The sequence below is a fragment of the Podarcis vaucheri genome (assembly GCF_965113315.1).
Source record: "Podarcis vaucheri genome assembly, chromosome: 12".
Lineage (NCBI taxonomy): Eukaryota > Metazoa > Chordata > Lepidosauria > Squamata > Lacertidae > Podarcis > Podarcis vaucheri.
The window spans coordinates 3,237,179-3,260,329 of record NC_138750.1 but is presented as its reverse complement, the minus strand read 5'-3'; the positions used below and the strand labels follow the sequence as shown (position 1 = coordinate 3,260,329).

The 23,151-nt window shown below is 42.3% G+C and overlaps 1 protein-coding gene across 3 annotated transcripts in view; it reads left to right on the top strand.

Moving 5' to 3' along the window:
- CUL1 (cullin 1) overlaps positions 1-23,151 on the top strand; it is a 47,378-nt gene that overhangs the window by 20,227 nt on the left and 4,000 nt on the right. For all 3 annotated transcript variants that reach the window (XM_082192800.1, XM_082192802.1, XM_082192801.1), the window contains exons 3-20: positions 223-397; positions 2,162-2,329; positions 3,296-3,346; positions 5,239-5,329; positions 7,371-7,534; positions 9,369-9,531; positions 12,003-12,133; positions 13,050-13,157; positions 13,245-13,351; positions 14,586-14,634; positions 15,000-15,131; positions 16,963-17,080; positions 17,495-17,571; positions 19,195-19,326; positions 20,415-20,507; positions 21,113-21,160; positions 21,246-21,328; positions 23,005-23,110. In XM_082192800.1, the coding sequence (XP_082048926.1) occupies positions 223-397; positions 2,162-2,329; positions 3,296-3,346; positions 5,239-5,329; positions 7,371-7,534; positions 9,369-9,531; positions 12,003-12,133; positions 13,050-13,157; positions 13,245-13,351; positions 14,586-14,634; positions 15,000-15,131; positions 16,963-17,080; positions 17,495-17,571; positions 19,195-19,326; positions 20,415-20,507; positions 21,113-21,160; positions 21,246-21,328; positions 23,005-23,110 (1,996 nt within the window). The remainder of the gene's footprint in view (positions 1-222; positions 398-2,161; positions 2,330-3,295; positions 3,347-5,238; positions 5,330-7,370; positions 7,535-9,368; positions 9,532-12,002; positions 12,134-13,049; positions 13,158-13,244; positions 13,352-14,585; positions 14,635-14,999; positions 15,132-16,962; positions 17,081-17,494; positions 17,572-19,194; positions 19,327-20,414; positions 20,508-21,112; positions 21,161-21,245; positions 21,329-23,004; positions 23,111-23,151) is intronic.

Here is a 23,151-nt window from a genome sequence, read left to right as displayed (position 1 = left end):
GCCGTTTTATGAATCGGGACATCCACCTCTGCCCTGAACCTACTTCAGCTCTTCTGTAATATAGGGATAGTGCTGACTTACCTTTATATATGACTATTTTCAAGATTTAAAAGATAACGTAGTTGAACCATTTTGAATATTTAAAAGTATTAATTTCACACTCGTTTGTTAATTGATTATAGCATGTAGTCTACATTGCATATTCCTTAACTATTCTACCAGTCATGTTTATAACTACTGTACTAGTGTCCATCAGTCTAATCAAGCACGAGGGGCTGGTGTGCCGACTTCTAAATCTAAAAAAGGCCAAACACCTGGAGGAGCTCAGTTTGTTGGCTTGGAACTGTACAAGCGGCTTAAAGAATTTCTGAAGAATTACTTGACAAATCTTCTGAAGGTAAGACAGTAATTGTATCAGCTCAAAAGGTAAGGATTTAAGGTAGTGCACAAGTTGCCTTTAAACTTCTGTGGAGCATTTTGCTGTCACTTTTAAAATACATGTACAGTGGACACTCGGGTTGCGAACATGATCCATGTGGGAAGCACGTTCTCAACCCGCAGCGCCGCGTATGCGTGGGTCGCAATTCGGCGCTTCTGCACATGCGCAAAGCGCTGAAACCTGGAAGTAACCAGTTCTGGTACACCAGTTTCTTTGGGTTTCTGCCTCATACTGTGGCCCTTTTGGATGTAATATTGAGCCATACTTTAGCACTACAAACACTGGCAGCTGGAAGTGTAGACCTTGTACACTTCACTCTTAGATGTGACCACGAGGAAGATAAGCTGCAATAATAATAATAATAATAATAATAATAATAATAATAATAATAATTTATTTGTATCCTGCCCTCCCCAGCCGAGGCTGCGCTCAGAACAGCTAGCATCATAAAAACAACACAATATGCATAAAAACAGACATCAATTAATTAAAATACATCTTAAAAGTAATTCAGACAAGTTAAAATCTGGGCAGGTGGCAATTATCAGGTTGGAATTGAGAGTGGTTAATACGTGCTAGGACCAACTGTTTCCACTGATCATAAAAGGACCTGTGAACGGGTTGGGGGCCTCCTTTGGGCTTGTTTTATACAAAGGAAAGTAAGTCATACTGTATCCTAGCTCCGTCTTGCAGGCCCTGCAGAAAGATGTCAAATCCCACAGGGCCCTGGTCTCTTGTGGGAGAGCGTTCCACCAGGCAGGGGGCCACGGCTGAAAAGGCCCTGGCTCTAGTCGAGGCCAGTCTAATTTCCCTGGGGCCCGGGATCTTCAAGGTGGTGGTGTTAGCAGACCGTAAGGTCCTCTGTGGGGCATACCAGAAGAAGGCTTTTGCTTCCTTCTTAGCTTATTCAGAGTTCCCCCAATTTGGATGTAATGAGAAACTCTCAATTGGTTTTAAGAGCAGGTGCCTTGTTCTGCTACTGCTTGGGCCCTTAACAATCATGGTTTGGCATAACACCTGCTCTGGGCCTGCCAGTTTCTGGAATCTCAGATTCTGAATTACAGTGCTTGGCGCCTCTCATTAGTTCATAGACTGCTCTGAAACATAGTATTCAGCAATAGGATTAAATAGGTGCAGGTTGATCCCACCAAACATTTTTTCAAATGCTTGTCTGTTCTTCACAGACCTGTTCCCAGCAAGCTTTTGTCATTCCAGTTGGAATAGAAATAAGGAGGCACTTTCCTAAAGATGATTTAAATTGAACTATGGTTGTCCTGCTCAGGTACAGAAGTATTAAGATGTCTGTTGTCTCTCATAAAATTTGGTGCTACCTTTCTGCCCAGTGGTTGCATTCCCAGTGTCAATTTGGAGTAAGCCCTCTGGGGTTAAAAGAAATGCTTAACACAGGGAGTGGGGCTTAAATACATAAATAATATAGCAACAGTTGCAGAAAGATCTCTGGCTATCTGAGATGATGGAGAGCTGTAACCAGTTTTCCAAAATGATGAAAACTGAAGAAATTCTATAAGCCTATGACTTTGCAGGAAGCAAAGATGGACATGGTCTCATGCCTTAGAAAACGTGTCTCCTTGGGATCCAAATCACTGTGAGAAGCAATCAAGGATTGCTAAGGCTCCCGCTGTACTCTGACCTCGAGCATATCACAGACATCCTGCTTGTGTCTGGCATTACCCCCCCACCCACCCCCAATTTCTCTTTCAGGATGGTGAAGACTTGATGGATGAAAGTGTGTTGAAATTCTACACTCAACAGTGGGAGGATTATAGGTTTTCAAGCAAAGTGCTGAATGGGATTTGTGCCTACCTCAATCGACACTGGGTTCGTCGTGAGTGCGATGAAGGCCGCAAGGGAATATATGAAATCTATTCAGTAAGTATTCCTAGAAGGTGGTAACTTTCAATGGAAAAGTATTTGTGGGGTGTCTTGTTTGTTTTTAAATGGGTAGACACAAGAGCTTTGTGTAGTTTTGTTTCTACTGCGGCATCACATAATGTTCATAGCAAGTTTTTTATTATTATTAATGCTCTACCGCTATGAAACATGATCCATTAGCCTGTGGCAATCCACAAGTTTTTGGACTCATCCCTGATCATTGGCCATTCTGGCTTGGACTGATAGGGCTGGAGTTCATCAACTCCTGGAGGGTCACACTTCTGCTATAAAATAGAACATGCACTACTGGCGTGAGACAGGCACATATGTTCCTTGACTTCTGGATCTCTCAGTGGCTGCATTTGAACATCATCGGGACCTGCTGTTGAATATCTGGGTAATTTGCAGAGTTTCTGAATCTTGGCCATTCACTGATATGTGACAGTAAAAGAGTCTTGTACTCTCTCAAAGAATAATAAATGCATTATGGCATAGGTTTTGTGCATGAAGTGCCTCCGAAATTAGGCTGGAGAAACAGAAAGCTTAAGGGAAAGACCACAATTGTTTTTTTCTGTGAAAGTGTAATTCACTGAAAACAATTTCCTGGACATTTTAGTAAGTATACATAGGATTGTACTACAAACTTATGCTCATTCCCTTTTCCTTCTCCTGCAGTTCACTATTTTGCACCTGATTGTAGGTGATAGAACATTGGGTTCTAATTAAAAACAAAGAAGCCCCACATTCCAGCAAGCCTGCAGTCTGTCCAGTCTTGCCCTAAGGCAGAGGTGATACTCAGTAAGTCCACCTAGCAGGCAGCCTCCATGCAGTTTTACAGGGCTTGGGAATCCCTTCAAAGACAATGTTCATTAGAAAATGTTTGTTGAAAGAAGAAAGTTCTGAAAAGCACAGTGTGTTTGTGCTGTGGACCACAAACTTCTATTTTCTTCTGTTAAATCCTAGCTTGCCCTTGTCACCTGGAGGGACTGTTTGTTCAGGCCATTAAATAAGCAGGTATGTATTTGCAGTGATTCCTGTATTTTCTTATAAGGTTTGCCTTAATTATTTATAGGACTAATGAATTATTTATAGGACTGATTTTATAAATATATATCCATATTCTTTAAGTTATAACCTGTCAAATAAGTCAGTATCCTGCCCAGAAAAGACATACTGTATTTTTTGCTCTGTAAGATGCACTTTTCCCCTCCTAAAAAGTAAGGGGAAATACATGTGCGTCTTATGGAGCGAATGCAGGCTGCGAGGCTATCCCAGAAGCCAGAACAGTGAGAGGGAGTGCTGTGCAGCACTCCGTCTCGCTGTTCTAGCTTCTGCCTTAGCGGTGCGAAGCCTCTGCAGGGCAGCAGGGAGCCTTCATCCCACTCCCCTGTGGAGGCTTCGCAGGCTATCCCAGAAGCCAGAACAGTAAGAGGGAGCGCTGCGCAGCTCTCATTTAAATCTTTAATAAATAAAAAAAAATTGGTCTGCTGAAAAGTAGTTTATCATTATGCATATAGTTAATAGCTGCCTTAAAAAATAGTTAACACAGAATACTTATGTACAATCAAATGTGATTATTAATAGCATACAGTACAGTGGTACCTCGGGTTACATACGCTTCAGGTTACAGACTCCGCTAACGCAGAAATAGTGCTTCAGGTTAAGAACTTTGCTTCAGGATGAGAACAGAAATCGTGCTGTGGCGGCAGCAGCAGGAGGCCCCATTAGCTAAAGTGGTGCTTCAGGTTAAGAAGAGTTTCATGTTAAGTACGGACCTCTGGAACAAATTAAGTACTTAACTAGAGGTACCACTGTAATGTTATATAAGTTCATAGTTCTAACTACAGTGGTGCCCCGCAAGACGAATGCCTCGCAAGACGGAAAACTCGCTAGACGAAAGAGTTTTCCATTTTGGAGGTGCTTCGCAAAACGAATCTCCTATGGGCTTGCTTCGCAAGACGACAATGTCTTGCGAGTTCCTGCTGGGTTTTTTTCCCTCCCCCCCATTTTCTAAGCCGCTAAGCTGCTTATCAGCTGATCCGATCAGCAGATAAGCCGCTAAAAGCCGCTAATAGCGCTAAGCCGCTTATCAGCTGATCCGATCAGCAGATAAGCCGCTAATAGCGCTAAGCCGCTTATCAGCTGATCCGATCAGCAGATAAGCCGCTAAAAGCCTCTAAAAGCCACTAATAGCGCTAATCCGCTAACCCTTCAATGGGCTTGCTTCGCAAGACGAAAAAACCGCTAGACGAAGAGAATCACAGAACGGATTCTTTTCGTCTTGCGAGGCACCACTGTATAATGTTTTAAAAACAAAACAAATATGTTTTAAACCAGAGGCATCTTGATAGCTCCTGATAACAGCATACTTTGGAAATGCATTTTTAATCATTTTACTTTTCAGTCCTTATATCCCTATAGGAAGCTGTAAGAATGAAAGGGCTGAAATGGGTCAGCCTGGGAAGGGGGCATTGCCATGGAACTGGTTTCCCCTAAGCCGCACCACTGTTCTCAGGGGAGTAGAGGTTGGTGTAGAGGTGGGAGCACCAGATTGACCCCACTGCTGTGCTTGCACCACACTGGACCTTCCCCATCTCCCAGTAAGCCCCGTAAGCGTGGCTGATGGGAGGCCAGTGTTTGGTGATGTCCTTCCCCAGCAGCCACTTGAGTCACGTGCCATCTACCTGGAGGCAGAATGCTTCTGAAGACTGGATAGTCACACATGATTCAAGAGAGCTAAACATGCTCCAGAGGAAAACAATTAAGATGAAAATAATTAATATTCACCTTTGATTTTGAACTATAAGGATTTTTTGGGTGACCCTAAGCTTTCAAATGTACGCATTGGTGCTTTGTGTAATTGGTTTAAATAACTAGTTAGTCTTCACTTTATTTCCTTTTTTAAGGTAACAAATGCTGTGCTGAAGCTGATTGAAAAGGAAAGAAATGGTGAAACAATCAATACAAGACTGATCAGTGGAGTTGTGCAGTCTTATGGTAAAATATTTTTTATTGCTAACTTCTCCATGCCAGACCTGTACAACTCCCAACTATTTGCAACCCTGTGGACGAATTTGAAATCTCTCTTATTTGCAGTCCTTTTCCCACCCCATGCCTGGTGTTAGAGGTGTGTTGTAGAGTTAGCAGAATATCAGCTGCTTCAGCCAATCAGTTAAGTTGCATAGCCTCGTGTTTAAGACTTCGTCGCAACAACAAACTGTATGACACAATCTGGGTCTAATGCCTGCTTCGTCATGAAGTTCAATATACCTGCCTACTCTCCGTGTGTAAATAGCTGGGGGAGTGAAAGCTTTATATGATGCTTATATTGAATGCCCTTTTTATAATGCCCTTAGAAACAATTACATCCACCCATTGTTAAGATGGCAGAAGGGAAGAACATCTCTTACAAAGACCTGTTTTTTGTTGTCTGATATAGAGAGGTATATATCCTTTAGAACATCCAGATTTCTTGCCAAGACTTTACAGATTCGTGTAATAAAACTTAAAGGGGGGATTGGAAATGATTTTTTGTGTAAAAGTCAGGGAGTAGAAATGTAAACCACTATTGTTAGCTGTATTCTTCGTATTTTTATGTGTGTAATGGCTGCTTGCTAAACACAGTACAGTGGTACCTTGGTTTAAGAACACCTTAGTTTAAGAACAACTTGGATTAAGAACACTGCAAACCCGGAAGTAGGTGTTTTGGTTTGTGAACTTTGCCTTGGAAGCAGAACATGTTTTGCTTCCTGTTGAGTGTGTTCCATTTGTAAATTGAGTCCCCCGCTGCTATGGGAACGCATGCCATGGTGTAAGAACGGACTTCCGGAACAGATTAAGTTCGTAAACCAAGGCACCACTGTAAATCACACAATGATCGATCGAAGAGTATAAACAGCAGGGGAGAGAGGTAGGAATAGAGCAATAGAGAATTGAAGACTGAAGGAAGAAAAAGTCTGCAATCCTAACCCCACTAATTGGGGAGTAAGCACTGAATTCAGTAGTACATCCTAGTAGATGTGGCTAGGATTGTGCTGAAAGAAGGAATTGGAGCAAAAGTTATGCACTTCTGCGCTAAGCTTTGTGGACACCTTCAACCATGATGTGAAAGACAGAGCTCGCTTCAGATGTAGAAGCAAGAGACTTGAGCACTATAAAAGTATGTGGCAGTGAAAAGCCTTTTCAGGAAGCCACTTTTGCCTAATAAACAATGTTTTTTGGGGGGAAAACAAGTTGTGATGCAGCTGCCACAAATGAAAACTACTTTGTCTAAATGTTTCCTTTAAGGCTGCTGTCCTAGGCACTCCTATCTATGAGTAAATATTTTTAATCTTGGTTGGGATTTTGCTCCAAGTCACAGATAGGGAACTTCAGTCTGTGGATCAAATGTAGCACTCCAGGCTTCTGCAGTTTGAAGGAGAAGTGTGGGGGTTGAGGATTTGTAGGAGCTCACCTTACTCTGAGTTTTCAGACACTCCCTCTGCATTTCTTCTTCAAACCCTTGTGGGGGTTTAAACAGAAGCACAAGGGGGCATTTGAAAGCCTTGTGGTTTGCTTTGAAGTCCCAGTGTTGGGGGCTAGAAAGAGAAGCATCCCCTGATATCACTGTGTCAGGAGCTGGCAAAACGAAGATGTGGCTGCGTGGCCAGAAAAGGTTCACAATCCATGTTCTTGGGCTGCAGTTACTGAAATAATAGTTTTGTCTGCAGTTCTAACAGCTTGAATTTAAAAGAGAAAATATTTACCATTTTGAACTTTTAAAAAACACCTCTGCAAACAAAACAAAATTATTAGAATTTATAGCCATGGCGATATGCTATGCTGTGAGACTGGCTTGAACTGCAGAAGTGTGCAGTTTTGTAATTTTGTGTGCAGGTTCTTCATCTCACTTTCAGCATTCTTAGATAAAGTTGATGGAATCTTTCTGAATGGATTGATAATTTTGCAGTTCATTAGGCATAGGTACAAACATAGAACCTTTCCTATTCAGCAGAATAACTGTATGATTTATTTATTTGCTTTGTCCCTATGTTTCTAGTGGAGCTAGGTCTGAATGAAGATGATACTTTTGCTAAGGGCCCTACACTGACAGTGTATAAGGAGTCCTTTGAGTCTCAGTTTCTTGCTGACACAGAGAGGTTCTACACAAGAGAGAGCACTGAATTTTTGCAACAGAATCCAGTTACAGAATACATGAAAAAAGTAAGTGCACTTGCAGTACTTTCTGCCTAGATCTTGAAACTGCTTATGGAATTAGAAGTAATAGGATTGTTTTTGCATGGTAGAGGTTCGAGGGGTTACTTAGAATCATAGAATCATAGAATCATAGAGTTGGAAGAGACCACAAGGGCCATCGAGTCCAACCCCCTGCCAAGCAGGAAACACCATCAGAGCACTCCTGACATATGGTTGTCAAGCCTCTGCTTAAAGACCTCCAAAGTAGGAGACTCCACCACACTCCTTGGCAGCAAATTCCACTGTCAAACAGCTCTTACTGTCAGGAAGTTCTTCCTAATGTTTAGGTGGAATCTTCTTTCTTGTAGTTTGGATCCATTGCTCCGTGTCCGCTTCTCTGGAGCAGCAGAAAATAACCTTTCTCCCTCCTCTATGTGACATCCTTTTATATATTTGAACATGGCTATCATATCACCCCTTAACCTCCTCTTCTCCAGGCTAAACATGCCCAGCTCCCTTAGCCGTTCCTCATAAGGCATCGTTTCCAGGCCTTTGACCATTTTGGTTGCCCTCCTCTGGACACGTTCCAGTTTGTCAGGGTCCTTCTTGAATTGTGGTGCCCAGAACTGGACACAGTACTCCAGGTGTGGTCTGACCAGAGCAGAATACAGTGGCACTATTACTTCCCTTGATCTAGATGCTATACTCCTATTGATGCAGCCCAGAATTGCATTGGCTTTTTTAGCTGCCGCGTCACACTGTTGGCTCACTGTTGACTTAGTTCTAGTCAAGCTGAATCCCTCATCTTCTTTTCATAATTCCTGTAGTTTAGGTTTTGTTTGTATAAAATTCCTCCTCTTCGTTTGTCAGCTGGTCTAACATTAATATAGAATGTTTATATTCTAAGTTGGGGGTGCTTTCTAGTCTGGAGCTGGCGAATCTTGCCTGATCCTGCCCAGCTCAGCCATGGGGAGCTTTCTGCCTGTCTGTTGTCAGGCGCAATGGCAAGCACTCTGCAGGTGGCAAGATGCCAGTGGATGCCGGAAGGCCTGCCTGATCCAACCTACGCCCCCCCCCCCGAAAAAAAGTCGATACAAAGGGGGGTTGGATTGCTTTGTTAGCCATCTTTCTACTAAAACCTTTCTTTAAAAAAGAGCATCCTTCTGCTATTTTTCCGGCACTCTAACAAGAATGGTGCCCAGCAGCTCACAGGCTCCTCTCTTGAGTTCTCACTTCAACCACAGTTTGGAGAAGATAAGAAATAACAGGAACCACTGCTGCTGTTCTTACCTTATCCATATCCCACTACAAATGCAATAAATCTCTGCCTCTTCGCGCTGCCCATTTTGCACATGTCAGAGGGCTTCAGGAAAAGGAAAGTGGTTTGTGGTAGAGGCTGACTGTCAGCCACGCCAGTACTTGCATAACCCCTGATGATCCAAATAAGTGTATGGAAGTGACACATAACTCAGCGGCACAGTTTGTGCTTTGTGGATTCTTAGGTTATCAGGTTCCCCAGCCATTATTTCATACCCACACCCACCTGTTTTCTATTTATTCCTTTTTATATGCCACCTTGGGGTTCTTTTGGGATGAAGGGCAGCTTAGAAATATAATCAATAACAGCAATAATAATTCCTGAGATTTGTTGAAAACTGATTCCATTTCAACAGTATTGAGCTAGATAGATCAGTGATCTGAGTCTAAGGTAGGTCCATATACGTGCCACTGGGAAAGGGTTTGAAACTTGTCCTTAATATGCTTCTTCAAATAGGAATTCATAACCTTTCATCATAGAAATAGCAGCAAAACCTCTTGTGACTTGGACGCTAGGACCCTTTCAGACTTTGCTTATTTGCAGGCCGAAGCCCGCCTCCTGGAGGAGCAGAGGAGAGTCCAGGTCTATCTCCACGAGAGCACGCAGGATGAGCTGGCTCGGAAATGTGAGCAAGTACTGATTGAAAAACACTTGGAGATATTTCATACAGAATTCCAGAACCTGTTGGATGCTGACAAAAATGAAGGTTAGCATTCTCAAGCTTGACTTCTAGACATTTATGAGTAATGTGAAGAATGTGGTAGACCTTTGCCCAGGGTGGCTTCCTCTACTTAAAGTGTACATAAAATTGGGTGTGGGGGAGAAGAACAAATTTAAAAACACTTGATTTGTAATTTTTCAAAGAATTACAATTCATAGGAGTGTAATTTTGCCATATGAAAAATCTACTTTCAATTTCTGTGATTAATAGCTTTTAAAATTAAATGACAAGGATTTTAAGGTGACCATCACTTGCATTAGTAGACAAATTGTCAGATGCTAAGCATAGGAAAATGGGTTAAAATATGCAATTTTTTTGTTGTTGTTGTTGTTGTTTAGTCATTTAGTCGTGTCCGACTCTTCGTGACATGACTTCCTGGAGCAGGAACCGGCAAGCCACTCCAGTATCCCTGCCAAGAAAACTCCATGGACAAAGACAACAGGCATATAAAAATATGCAACCAGGGGAATTTTTGTGTGTGTCGTATAGAACATTAGTTTCATGGGTCTGATTGAAAACTTCAGTATTCGTTAGACATAATGGATTTTCCAGGCTGTTTAAAAGCCATTGTAATAAAAATGTTTACCTAAAAGTGTTATTTATAGCTTGGCCTGAAAGAATTGTCAAGACACTTTCTATAGGATGGGTTTTAGGTCTGCTATGTCACCAGATGTCAGTGATGGTGGGTGGAAAAGTTTCTGATGCAGAATTCTTCAGCAGAATTTTTTGCAGTTGTTCAAAACCACATTTTTTTCCATAAAATTAATCAGTGAGTAGGTATAGTTTAGGGTAACAAATTTAAAACAGATGCCATGTTCATTTTACATTAATTTATTTATATTTCAGGTTTTTCCCATAGCCAAAATTAGTTGAACTGAAATATGTGTTTAGGATAAAATTCAGTAAATGCACTTAGTGTAGTGTAGATTTTCATGCAAAGAATAAAAAAACTTCTTTTTATTTGACTATTTCTGAACATTTTTAGACATGACAGAATAATTTAAATTTTCAAGATGAAAATTAAGGCACTGTAAACCACTGTGACAGCAGCCACGAAATTAAAAGGCGCCTGCTCCTTGGGAGAAAGGCGATGGCAAACCTAGACAGCATCTTAAAAAGCAGAGACATCACCTTGCCAACAAAGGTCCGTATAGTTAAAGCCATAGTTTTCCCAGTAGTGATGTATGGAAGTGAGAGCTGGACCATCAAGAAGGCTGATCGCCGAAGAATTGATGCTTTTGAATTATGGTGCTGGAGGAGACTCTTGATAGTCCCATGGACTGCAAGAAGATCAAACACATCCATTCTTACGGAAATTAGCCCTGAGTGCTCACTGGAAGGAAAGATCGTGAAGCTGAGGCTCCAATACTTTGGCCACCTCATGAGAAGAGAAGACTCCCTGGAAAAGACCCTGATGTTGGGAAAGATGGAGGGCACAAGGAGAAGGGGGCGACAGAGGACAAGATGGTTGGACAGTGTTCTCGAAGCTACAAACATGAGTCTGACCAAACTGCGGGAGGCAGTGGAAGACAGGAGTGCCTGGCGTGCTCTGGTCCATGGGGTCACGAAGAGTTGGACACGACTAAACAACTAAACAACAACAAAACCATTAACATGTTTTTCATACTAAAAACTAACGCACAATAAAGTTTGTTTCTGAGGGATAGTCACCTGAAAAGTTTGTTATGTTTGATTTTAGATTTGAATGATATTGTATATTTTGTAGTCGCCTAGTTTGACTTATGTTATATCCATTCATTATACTGCAAATAAATTTTACGAAACCAATGCGTATTACCTCTAAAAGCTTTCCACACAACTTCACTAGTTTTGAGCAATTTAAAACTGAGTCCACTGTGTGCGGAGCAGTACTGAGCCTTATTCAGTAACCAAGTATTGTCCTATTTTTGTAGAACATCAAGCAAGTGTAAACATGTAATAGTTACCCATAAAAGGATGAAAAAAATTAATGTGGGCTTATAGAATTTAGTCATTTGCCTTGCAACAGTGGTGGTTTGATTTTTAAAAACTACAAAGTTTATATCCCTCAAAATCAACTTTTTCCTAAAAATGTTTTTTGATTGCTAGCTCTAGATTTCCTGAAGGATTTGGTTGGCAGACATTTCTTTCACTTACCTGCCCAGTTATAGGTGCCTTAAATTTATCAGGATTCCGCTATTGAGAGGGGAACCCTTAACCTCAGTGAAGCTGTTCTGTGGAGCACCACTCGTGTCATTCATCATCAAGTTAAAACTCAATGTCATATTTTGTCCTGCTTATTCATGATTTTGGATAACATTGACAATATTAAATTTAAGCATTAAGGTTTTAAAGTTGTCCTGCTCTGGTTTAGATGGTTCTGATATGTTTGCAAATGTATTTCTCGTTTCCTGAGCAGTTCTCAGATGCAGAACTGACGTTCATACAACTGAAAGGATCTGTTTCCTCTTTTCCAGACTTGGGGCGAATGTACAGCCTTGTGTCTCGAATCCAAGATGGCCTTGGGGAGCTCAAAAGACTTTTGGAAACACACATCCACAGCCAGGGTCTCTCTGCCATTGAAAAGTGTGGAGAAGCTGCTCTTAATGCAAGTATTTCTTCCAAAGGAACTTTGATATCTTGAATCTGGGCACATTGCCCCAGATTCACCATAGGCTTGATAAGGAGTTGAAAGAGCAAGAGATGGACCAACTGCAGTGTAAGAATTACTAGACTTTTCCTGCAGGGTCAGGAATATCTACAGGGACTTCAAACTTTGCTGATTCAGGACTGGGTCTGTAGTAGGCAGTGACAGTATATGCAAGCAGGGAGTTAAGGCTGGGGGTGGGTGGGTGCCCCGTGACCTCTCAAGCTGTAGCCTCGTGCTGTGATACAAACTGAGCTAAAGAGAAATGATGGCTTCAAAATATGGCTTTAAAAAGCTTGAATGCATCTCTGCCGGATAATAGACTGGTGCTCTCACTTCATCTAACCTTGGGTATTTTTTCCTGATAAGAAAGGGGGTCATTGTATGTGAGATCCTGAGCCGCTTGGCCAGTGAACTTGCCCTAAGTAGACAAGTGACTTGTTGAAGATATCCTGGTCTCTCGTGGCTATAAGCATCTTATTTTCAATTACTGCTTTAGTCACGGACGTAGAGCTTCCTGAATTCTGCCTCAACTCTTGTGAAGTTTTTGTGAAGTTTTTGTCAGTCAGGAGGACTACTCATTATTTGATTCACATTTTACAATCATATTTGATACTATAGGGTCCAGGGGTATTAAGCTTTCTCCAAGGTGAGCTTGCATTGTGGTGAAGTAATTAAAGGATTTTCTGTTGGAAGAAATGATGAGGAGTTCAGTGTAGTATGTTTTTCTGAAACTTAACGCTCAGTCAAGTTCTGCTTTTGAAATGTCTTTATTGTTTGTTGGCTGTTTAAGTGCTGAAAATGTTGCCCTAAAATCTCTAGCTGTGAGAGAATTCTGAAATAGGGCAATTTTGTCATTGCCCTCTCTAATCTCTAGGATCCCAAAATGTATGTACAGACCGTGTTGGATGTCCATAAGAAATACAATGCACTGGTCATGTCTGCTTTCAACAATGATGCTGGCTTTGTGGCTGCTCTAGACAAGGTAAATGGACTTAAACTTTGTAGTTGTCCTTGATAATTACTCATTTTGAGGATGTCTGCAAGTTTAACTTCTTTGTGTGTATCACAGGCTTGTGGTCGATTTATAAATAACAACGCAGTAACAAAAATGGCCCAGTCATCCAGTAAATCCCCAGAGCTGTTGGCACGGTATTGTGACTCTCTGCTAAAGAAAAGGTATGTGTTCCATGGGGAACTCTTTGACTTCTGCAAGTTAGTAGTAGACTAGAGTTGTTCACACACCATTCATGAAATGAAATGCCGTTCTAACTGTTGATCAAGGAGTCTTGTGCACACTTCTAATCTTTACCTGTAGCTGGGAAAACTTGTTTGTAGGTTTCAGTCTGGTTATTCCTACATCTTAACCTCCTTTGATCCCTTACACACAGAAAAATTCTGTCAGAAATGCTCAGCTACATTAGCTTTCTGGGGCCCCTCTTTGACTCAGGATTTTCCACAGGGAGAGACTGAAACTGTGTACTCTTTAGTGAGGATGCAGTCTTCCAGGATTAAGAAAAATCTTGCGCTAACATATCTGCAGGATTTCCTGGTTCATTCATTCATGACTCACAGCAGTAAAAGAGGGTAGGTAAGGGAGCAGCAGTTCAGTGAGAGATCAGTGTCCAGTTTGACTGGGGGAGACTAACATTCCTGTTGGTACAATGCTTGGGAACGGTTAGATCAGGGGTCAGCAAACTTTTTCAGCAGGGGGCCAGTCCACTCTCCCTCAGACCTTGGGGGGGGGGGCAGACTATATATAGGGGGGGGGAATGAATGAATGAATTCCTATGCCCCACAAATAACCCAGAGATACATTTAAAATAAAAGCACACATTCTACTCATGTAAAAACACGCCGATTCGCAGCCCGTCCGTGGGCCAGATTTAGAAGGCGATTGGGCCGGATCCGGCCCCCGGGCCTTAGTTTACCCATGGGTTAAGGTAAAGGTAAAGGGACCCCTGACTATTAGGTCCAGTTGTGGCCGACTCTGGGGTTGCAGCGCTCATCTCGCTTTATTGGCTGAGGGAGCCAGCATACAGCTTCCGGGTTTACTTTCCCGCCGGAGCGGTACCTATTTATCTACTTGCACTTTGACGTGCTTTCGAACTGCTAGGTTGGCAGGAGCAGGGACCGAGCAACAGGAGCTCACCCGTCGTGGGGATTCGAACCACCGACCTTCTTATCGGCAAGTCCTAGGCTCTGTGGTTTAACCCACAGCGCCACCTGCGTCCCTACCCATGGGTTAGATGCTGCTTAATTGTTGTAAACTGCTGCCTTTTGGAGAGCTTTATTGCTGCAACTAAGCTGTGCGTATCCTGAGCTTGTTGTACTGGAAAGTAAAGGAGATTTTATGAATTGCAAATGGTAAGCATGTTGAACTGTAACAAAAATGATGCCCTTTTTACCACAGCTCAAAGAATCCAGAGGAAGCCGAGCTTGAAGACACACTCAATCAAGTGGTAAGGTTCTTACTCTAAGCTGTATTCTGCATTCAAGTAATTCTTTTTGCAGACTGCTTTAGAATGAAAATTGAATGAAGATTGAGAGAATTGTGGAAGAAAACTTATCAACATCTGTGCATATGTTTTAAACCATTTGTTACAACCCTTAAAAATAATTAAAGTGAACATTGGTTTGTGTATGCTTACATTTATGTAAATTTATATTGTGCTACATGTTCTGAAAGATTTGAAATGTTTGAAATCTTAAATGTTTTTAAAAGTGTTATAATATTTTAGTGAGCTGAAAGTTGAGATTTTGCCTTTGAATACTTTTGAATTGTTTGCATTTAGAAAATAATACTAAGAATACATGCTTTTTCCAGATGGTTGTCTTTAAGTATATTGAAGACAAAGACGTATTTCAAAAATTCTATGCCAAAATGTTGGCAAAACGGCTTGTGCACCAGAACAGTGCTAGTGATGATGCTGAGGCAAGCATGATCTCCAAATTGAAGGTGAGTTGTGTTTGGGCCTCTCCCTCACCGCCTTCCTTTCCAGGATTACGCTGCAAAGCAGCCCCTCCAGAAGGGGCTAGAATACAGTTTCCATCACCCTGACCGTCAGCTATGCTGGTGGAAGACAAATAAGGCTCCCCACCCCCACAGTAAAAGAATCCCGAGAAAAATGCATAAGCATGCTGGCTGGATTTTCTCTTTTTTATGTACTGGGATTCTTGCATACTTCCTTTACTAGAGTTAGATGGCTGTAGAACAGTAATCAGCCTCCAAACGGCTCACCAAATTTTCTTAGTGAACGTTGCTGAAGCATCTATAGGCCAAAAGAGCCTCTACAAATTCTGTCACACAGCGACTCCTGGTGATTCGTTTGTGTGGCTGTGGCTGGGAAGAGCCTGCTCAGTGGCTGCCAGCCTGGGGTCTTAGTTTGGGGGTTATTCAGGATAATTAAACAGCAGAAGAACCATGAAGCTCTTAGGTATAGTATCAAATTCAATATGTCAGTGCTGACTGGTGTCTGCAGTCTCAAGTCAGAGATAATAATAATAATAATAATAATAATATCTTTATTGTCATTGCCCCCTCTCGGGGACAACGAAATTACTTGGCTGCTCCATCCACCCAGGTAGGGCACTCCACACAGAATCAAAACAACTATAAAAACACTAATTAAAACAATACAGTATAAAACAGCAAGGAAGATTAGATGACTTTCAAAGTCCAGGCTTCCCATTCAGGGCCGAGATCGCTCTGGGGAAGAAGCTGTTCTTAAGACGGCTCGTTCTTGTCTTCATCGTCCTGTATCTCCGTCCCGACGGCAGGAGCTCGAAGAGGCAAGTGACCAGGATGTGATGGATCTTTTACTATGTCCAGTGCCTTCCTATGGCACCTTATGGCATAAATCTGCTCTAAGGTGGAGAGTGGGCAGCCAACAATGCTCTCTGCTGCCTTAACAACCCTGCACAACCCCATCCTGTCCCGGGTAGTACAGCTTCCGTACCACACACATAAGCCATAAGTGAGCACGCTCTCAATGGCACAGTGATAGAAGGCAAGCAGCAGTTTCTGCGGAAGATGGTTTTTCCTTAGAATTCTCAAAAAGTACAGTCTCTGCTGCGCCTTCTTCACAAGCCCCCTTGTGTTGACACTCCAGGACAGATCCTCTTGTAATTCAATGCCCAAAAATCTGAACGTTGTTACCCTCTCCACACAGACCCCATCAATCAAAAGTGGCTGGACATTGCTCTTCTGTCTCCTGAAGTCCACCACAAGCTCCTTTGTCTTCCTTGTATTTATGAGCAAGTTGCTAGCTCTGCACCTGCCCTGCCATTTGGGTTGTTTTTTTAAAGACCTTCTACATGTGAAGCCCGTTCTCTGCCACTGAGCTACGACATCCCAAGTAAGCTCACAAAAGTGACAGTCTGGGCTTTTCTCAATTGTCTACATGCCTGTGACAAGTGAGGTGAAGCAACAATCCAACCTTCCCATTGGGTTTGCCTTTGAGGAACCCATTCTAGCCCAGTGACTGGTAGGGTCAAATTAACAAGAGGGGGATCATAACACTTGTGTGTCAGTCTTCTGCAACTTGAGGTAGACCTCAACCATGACAAGTTACAAATTTATTGCTGTGTGGTTGCTCTTTCTGTTGGCTTTGCTGTGTTCTAGTTCTGCTCAGCTAGGGTTGCCTTATGTCTGGAATTTCCGCCTTTTTAAATAGGTGTGTTTTGTTGTTGGTAGTTTCCACTATTGGATAATTTTGGAAACTGGGTCCTGCTGTAAGATGTGTGGGTCTTTTCTCCTCTCTCATAAACTGTTCTGTGGTTAATTACAGCAAGCTTGTGGCTTTGAGTACACCTCAAAGCTTCAGAGGATGTTCCAAGATATTGGTGTAAGCAAAGACTTGAATGAACAGTTTAAAAAGCACCTGTCCAATTCGGAGCCATTGGATTGTAAGTTAATCTAACTATTTGTTTTAAAACCTGAATGGTTGAGTAGCCATATTTCTTTTCTTTTTTTTATGTGATGAAAGTGAACAATTGCTGAAGAAATGACAATTCTTGCTCTCAAGAATAAGCAAGTGTTGGTAAAATGTGTTTGAGTCGAGCAAAGTGTCTCGTGCCAGAGGTGTCGGTCAAAAGTGCATTGGACATACTATTGGTGCAACTGGCTCATATTTGGTCTAATTTGGCAAGAGCCACTGTAATTCAAAATGTGATCTATTAGACCCTAAGTTTTAAATATAAGCCTATTTAATCTTCCCCAATACATTTTATTTGAAAGAACAGAAAGCTCTGTTTTTATATATTCAGTATATAAATACTGAAAGAAAGAGTCTATATGTGTTGTCCTTTTTTCTCTTCCAGTGGACTTTAGCATACAGGTTCTGAGCTCCGGATCGTGGCCCTTCCAAATGTCTTGTGCATTTGCTCTCCCCTCAGAGGTAAGCTTGCATTTCCATTTACATGAGAGTTGTAATCTGTGGGACGAATGAATGAATGAATGAAGCCAAGGTGCTTTGTGCAATTTATAAAGGTGGCTTCCCCCCTCCCACATCTATGAGGTGTACAGTTCAGTGAGCACTTACTGCTCACTGTGTTCAGTCTGGATGAGAGCCATCTGTAAATTGCTCCTTAAACACTTGAAATGGTGGGGTATTAGTGGGTGGCTGTCACAGATGTAAAGCAGACCAAGAATCATAGAGTGGTAGAGTCAGAAGGGACTTCCAGAGTCATCTAGTCCAACTCCCTGCAGTGCAGGAGTCACAACACCCCAGAGAGGTCCGGGGAGACACATTTAACTGTGATGGCGTATGGTCAGATTTTACAATGAATTACTGTTCCAACCACTCCACTTCAGTCCAGTTTCAGCCTGCTTTCTGCACTAGGCAGCACTTGGATCCCTGCAGTCAAAAGAAAGGGAACTGCTGCCTTCTGCCTGTGTTCTTGCTTTTGGACTGCCTTCCTCAATAAGAGCCAGGCAGTTCTTGCAGAATTGCTGGGGGATATTCATTCCACCACAGTATTCACAGTAGTGGGAAGTGGAAGAGGATGTCGGGAGGAGTCAAAGTGAGCAACTGGCTGGAGAGTGTAGCTGTAAGGGAGGTGGATGAAACTATATTTTAAATAGGATGCTATTCTGAAACCTAAGATACCCTTTTTATTATGGTCAGTGACATAAGCTGGGCAGTTACGTTAGATCAGGAATCTGGAACTATAGTAACCCTGTGTAAAGAAGGCATATTCTGAATGTAATTAGGTCCCTTAATTAAACTAGTGTACAGTGGTGCCCCGCAAGACGAATGCCTCGCAAGACGAAAAACTCACTAGATGAAAGGGTTTTGCGGTTTTTGAGCTGCTTCGCAAGACGAATTTCCCTATGGGCTTGCTTCGCAAGACGAAAACGTCTTGCAAGTTTGTTTCCTTTTTCTTAACACCGTTAATACAGTTGCGACAACTTCGAGGAGCAACTCATAGAACGCGGTGTGGTAGCCTTTTTTTGAGGTTTTTGGTATTTTTGAAGCTTTTCCAAAACTTTTCTGACACCGTGCTTCGCAAGACGAAAAATTTGCTAGATGAAAAAACTCGCGGAACGAATTAATTTCGTCTTGCGAGGCACCACTGTATTTATTCGGAACTGTCTGTCTTCTGGTCTGGGTGGATTCCAAGGGGACTGACTCTCTCCAACTGTCTGGGTTAGCTGTAATGGAGTAAAAATATAAAGGGAGAATTCTCTTGCTCTCTTAAGTCAGTGGCTAATGGCAGCAGGTATTTTGAGGGAAGTCTGAACTCAGCGGGGCAGTTGAGGTACTGACCTTAGTGACCTCCGGGCGATAAGCCCTTGGTGGGAACCCAGGGAACATCATAAGGGCTTTTTCTGTTATAGTGCAGGAGCTTACTGCAAATTGTTTCAATTCTATTACATGCATATTGCAAATGCCCTTTAATTTTTCTATGAAGACACGCTGATAAAAGGTCTAATCTGGTTTTAAAACTAGGTTGGTAAAATAAGGCTGAAAACGTGACATTTACATGGCTGTGTTTTTGCTTTGCTTTGCAATATGTAGCTGGAGCGCAGTTACCAGAGATTTACTGCTTTTTACGCTAGTCGCCATAGTGGAAGAAAACTGACCTGGTTGTATCAGCTCTCCAAAGGGGAACTGGTTACCAATTGCTTCAAAAACAGATACACTTTACAGGTAAGGTGCACCCTTGTGCTGCTGATACAAAGGTTCTACAAGTAACTGAGTATAGAGTTCGTAGGATCATAGGATTGTAGAGTTGGAAGGGACCCCAGGGTCATCTAGTCCAGCCCCCAGGAATGCAGGAATCTCAGCCAAAGCATCCAGGACAGATGGCCACCCAACCTCTGCTTAAAAACCTCCAAGGGAGGAGAGTCCACTAGCTCTTGTGAGAGTCAATTCCACAAATTTAGAAATCCGTACTTGACTGCTGCTCTTAGAGTTACGTTTGCATATGGAGAGCAGCTTGCGGAAGCTGCTATATCTCCCAGAATAAGGAAGTATACAGGCTGGAGTGAGGTTTGGTTTGGTGCAAAGGAGTGAGACACAGGAGCTGCAGCTCTCCCCAGATTCATTTTTATGCTGCCCGTTAATGGTTTGAATAGCCACTTTCTACTTTCTTCTCCCTCCCCTGCATCGTTCTCCCTCCTATAAGGCTCTTGGCCGGCTCTCCATAGCAAAACCCTGAGCATACACATGCACCCGTGCACCGATTTTAGAGGAGTCCTTGGCGAAGGGTGCTCTGTAAAGCCAAAATAGCTGACGCTTCCAGTTGGCTCATTTGAATCCATTTGTTTGATAAAAGCAGACATGTCCAAAGTCTGTTTCGGGGGCCTGTGGCAGTTTATTTCCTGTGGCAAAACCCTAAAAAAAAAGCTCAAGAACTTTGGCATGTTCACTTCATCAAATCTGTCCCTCTTTGAAAAAAAATTGGATGCCCTTAGAAAGGGACTGAAACGCAGACGAGCTCTTCTGTTCATTTGTCTGCTTTGTGTCCTGAGGCTCTTGATGGGGAGAAAGTCTTTTGGAACATTTCATGAATAGGCTTTTATTCATAATCCAGATTTTTAAAAATGATCAGTACCTAGGAGGAAGGGGTTTTTAAAAATAAGAATTTGTACAAAAAGCCGAACAGCTGAGTCTAGGAGAACAGGTTTGTTCTGGAGTTTGCTTTGCTTTTTGTATGAAGCAGTAAAATCATTTCTGAGTTGCTTAAATTTGGATTTTATTTCAAAAAGAACATTTGTCCCATTTTTTCCTCGAAGGCATCTACATTCCAAATGGCAATCTTGCTGCAGTATAACACAGAAGATGCTTACACTGTTCAACAACTGACAGACAGTACTCAGATAAAAATGGTAAGCGTTTGTTACGTTCGCAGTAGGTTTCCCAAGCATTTGTTTTTGCTGTAGGCCTCTGGAAACCCAACAATATCCTCGCTTTTATTGCACTCTTGGAGGCTTTTTTTTTATTCCAAAATTTAGATCTTGACAATTTTGTCTTTCATTTTAAAAAGAAAGCCGGCTTCCTAGCTCTGATGACTAATGGCAGGCTAGAAAGACATTAATATGGTGAAACCTTCAAAGCCATAAGAGGGTTCTTGTTGGATTTGGTTGAGGAAGGTAGAGCTGGAGCGCCCTGGATAATAAACTCTTTGACCTATCCCATATCTAGTAGAAGGGAAGTAAAATGCTTAATCTGCACCATTCCACTTTTGTGGAATTTTATATTGTTCATTTTATATCCGGCCCTTCTTCACAGTGCAGAGCCCAGGATGGCATTTTGCTTTTCTTAATTTTGTCTTTCTTTAGGGTAGGGAGGGGAAACCTAACACACTGGTGCACCCAGGCGCTTGCAGAGAAGCACTCTGCTTTCTTCCCCATCGGCTGCAAAATAAGTATGTGTGCTCCTAACTATAAATGGAATGAAGGACTAATATTTCCCCCTCCCCTTTGTCTTTTAGGATATTTTGGGACAGGTTCTACAGATTTTGCTAAAGTCAAAGTTGCTGGTAAGTCTTCTTGATTTGCTGGGGTAGGATGTGAGAGAAATGATTTGTTGACAACTTTTTCCTGCATTGTTTCTTTTGTTTGTAGGTGTTGGAAGATGAAAATGCAAATGTTGACGAGGTGGAGTTGAAGCCAGATACCTTAATAAAACTTTATCTTGGTTACAAAAAGTAAGGAAGATCAACTAATATAAACTATTTATGCATAACCATAGAAGATTTCTTTCTTAGAACTGTGTAATTTGTTGCAGTATATTTTTAGAATTTGAAATGCTGTTTCACAATGAATGAATTTTGAAAGACCTCATGAGCTCCCGTTGTTCTGTCCCAGCTCCTGCCAACCTAGCAGTTTGAAAGCACGTCAAAGTGCAAGTAGATAAATAGGTACCACTGGCGTTGCTGTGCGTTGCTCTGGTTCGCCAGAAGTGGCTTAGTCATGTTGGCCACATGACCCGGAAAAACTGTCTGCGGACAAATGTTTACTCCCTTGGCCAGTAAAGCGAGATCAGCGCCGCAACCCCAGAGTCCACGCTTGGACTTAACTGTCAGGGGTCCTTTACCTTTACAAATTTAATAAATAATAATAATAAAATTAATGATTGGGGTAAAAAGCCTTTTGAATCTGCCGTAAGGTGGATTTGTGCTTCTGGCAAATGCTACTTGTTGGAAGAATAGTGATTGATGCTGCTGCTGCTGCTATTATTATTATTATTATACATTAATAATTTGATTTGTTACCTGCCCTACACCCTAAGGTGCCCTGGGTACATGTGCCAGGCCACAACAATTCAAAGCACAGCATTTAAAACAGTTTAAAAGAAATTTCAGTGACAAAAGTAGAAGAGGTCCTAAAAATATACACCTCAGGAATAGTTGCAGGAAATTGTTTAGCGAAGGTGCTAGACACACCTCTGGGGAGAGAGTTCCACAACTTCACTGGGAATGCCCTCGTTTAGTCATATTTGAAAATAACTTGGATGTTAATATCGTGATTCTAAATGGTTGAGTTGGCGTTGTTTAAACAACAGAAGTTGGCTTGCAAGTAAGCATAAATGTAAGAAAGTGCACATATAGGAATATTTAAAGAATACAATTGGAACCATTGCATCTCCTTGGAAATGTCTTTATATCAGTTTTTTAAAATGAAAATGGGGGCAAAATAAACAAGCCATCTTGAGGACTCAGAAGGGGGAAGGGAAATGCTCAGGAAAGAGCAGTGTCAATTGCATTGTCTCCCCTGCAGCCCCTTCCTGTCCCCAGTTCCCAGCACATTTCCCCTGCCATTTAAAGTCTTATTGCAGCCTTCTACGTCATGAGAATGCAGGAGAAGTCCTGCTGTGTCCGTCCCAGGGGCCCATCCATGGTGTCCATCCATCCAGTTTCTCAGTCTACCAAAGTCCATGTCTTTGAGTGCCTTCCACAAGATGCTCCAGCTGCCCTGGGCAGAGGGCTGAAACAGAACACGCTGGAGGGAGAGTCTGCCTTCTTCCTTTGGCATGGGGCTGCCTTAGCACCTGCGAGAAGACCTTCTGGCATTCTCTTGCCCAGGAGACCTAGGCAGGCAGTGGCCTGGGAGTTGGAGAGGGAGAATGAGTGGCTGAGGGAGGGAGGGAGCCTGTGTGCTGGGGAGGGGGGAAAGGAGAGGCTGTGGCCACCCCCAGGATGCCTGCAGCCCTCGGCCAAAGGAGAACATTCCTCAATGCACCGGAGTGAAAAGTAAAAAGGCAAAGCCAGTAAGTGGAATAGGGCTCATACATTTTTTATCTAGTAAAATTTCTAGGTAGTTCTATAGTTGTTTTTCTTTATCTGTGCGTTGTAAAGTAATTTATCTGTCTTTCTCCTGGCAGCAAAAAATTGCGAGTGAACATTAATGTGCCAATGAAGACTGAGCAGAAACAAGAACAGGAAGCTACACATAAGAATATAGAGGAAGACCGAAAACTACTAATCCAGGTGACTTGGAATAGGTAGCTCAGGAACTTGGACCATGTGCA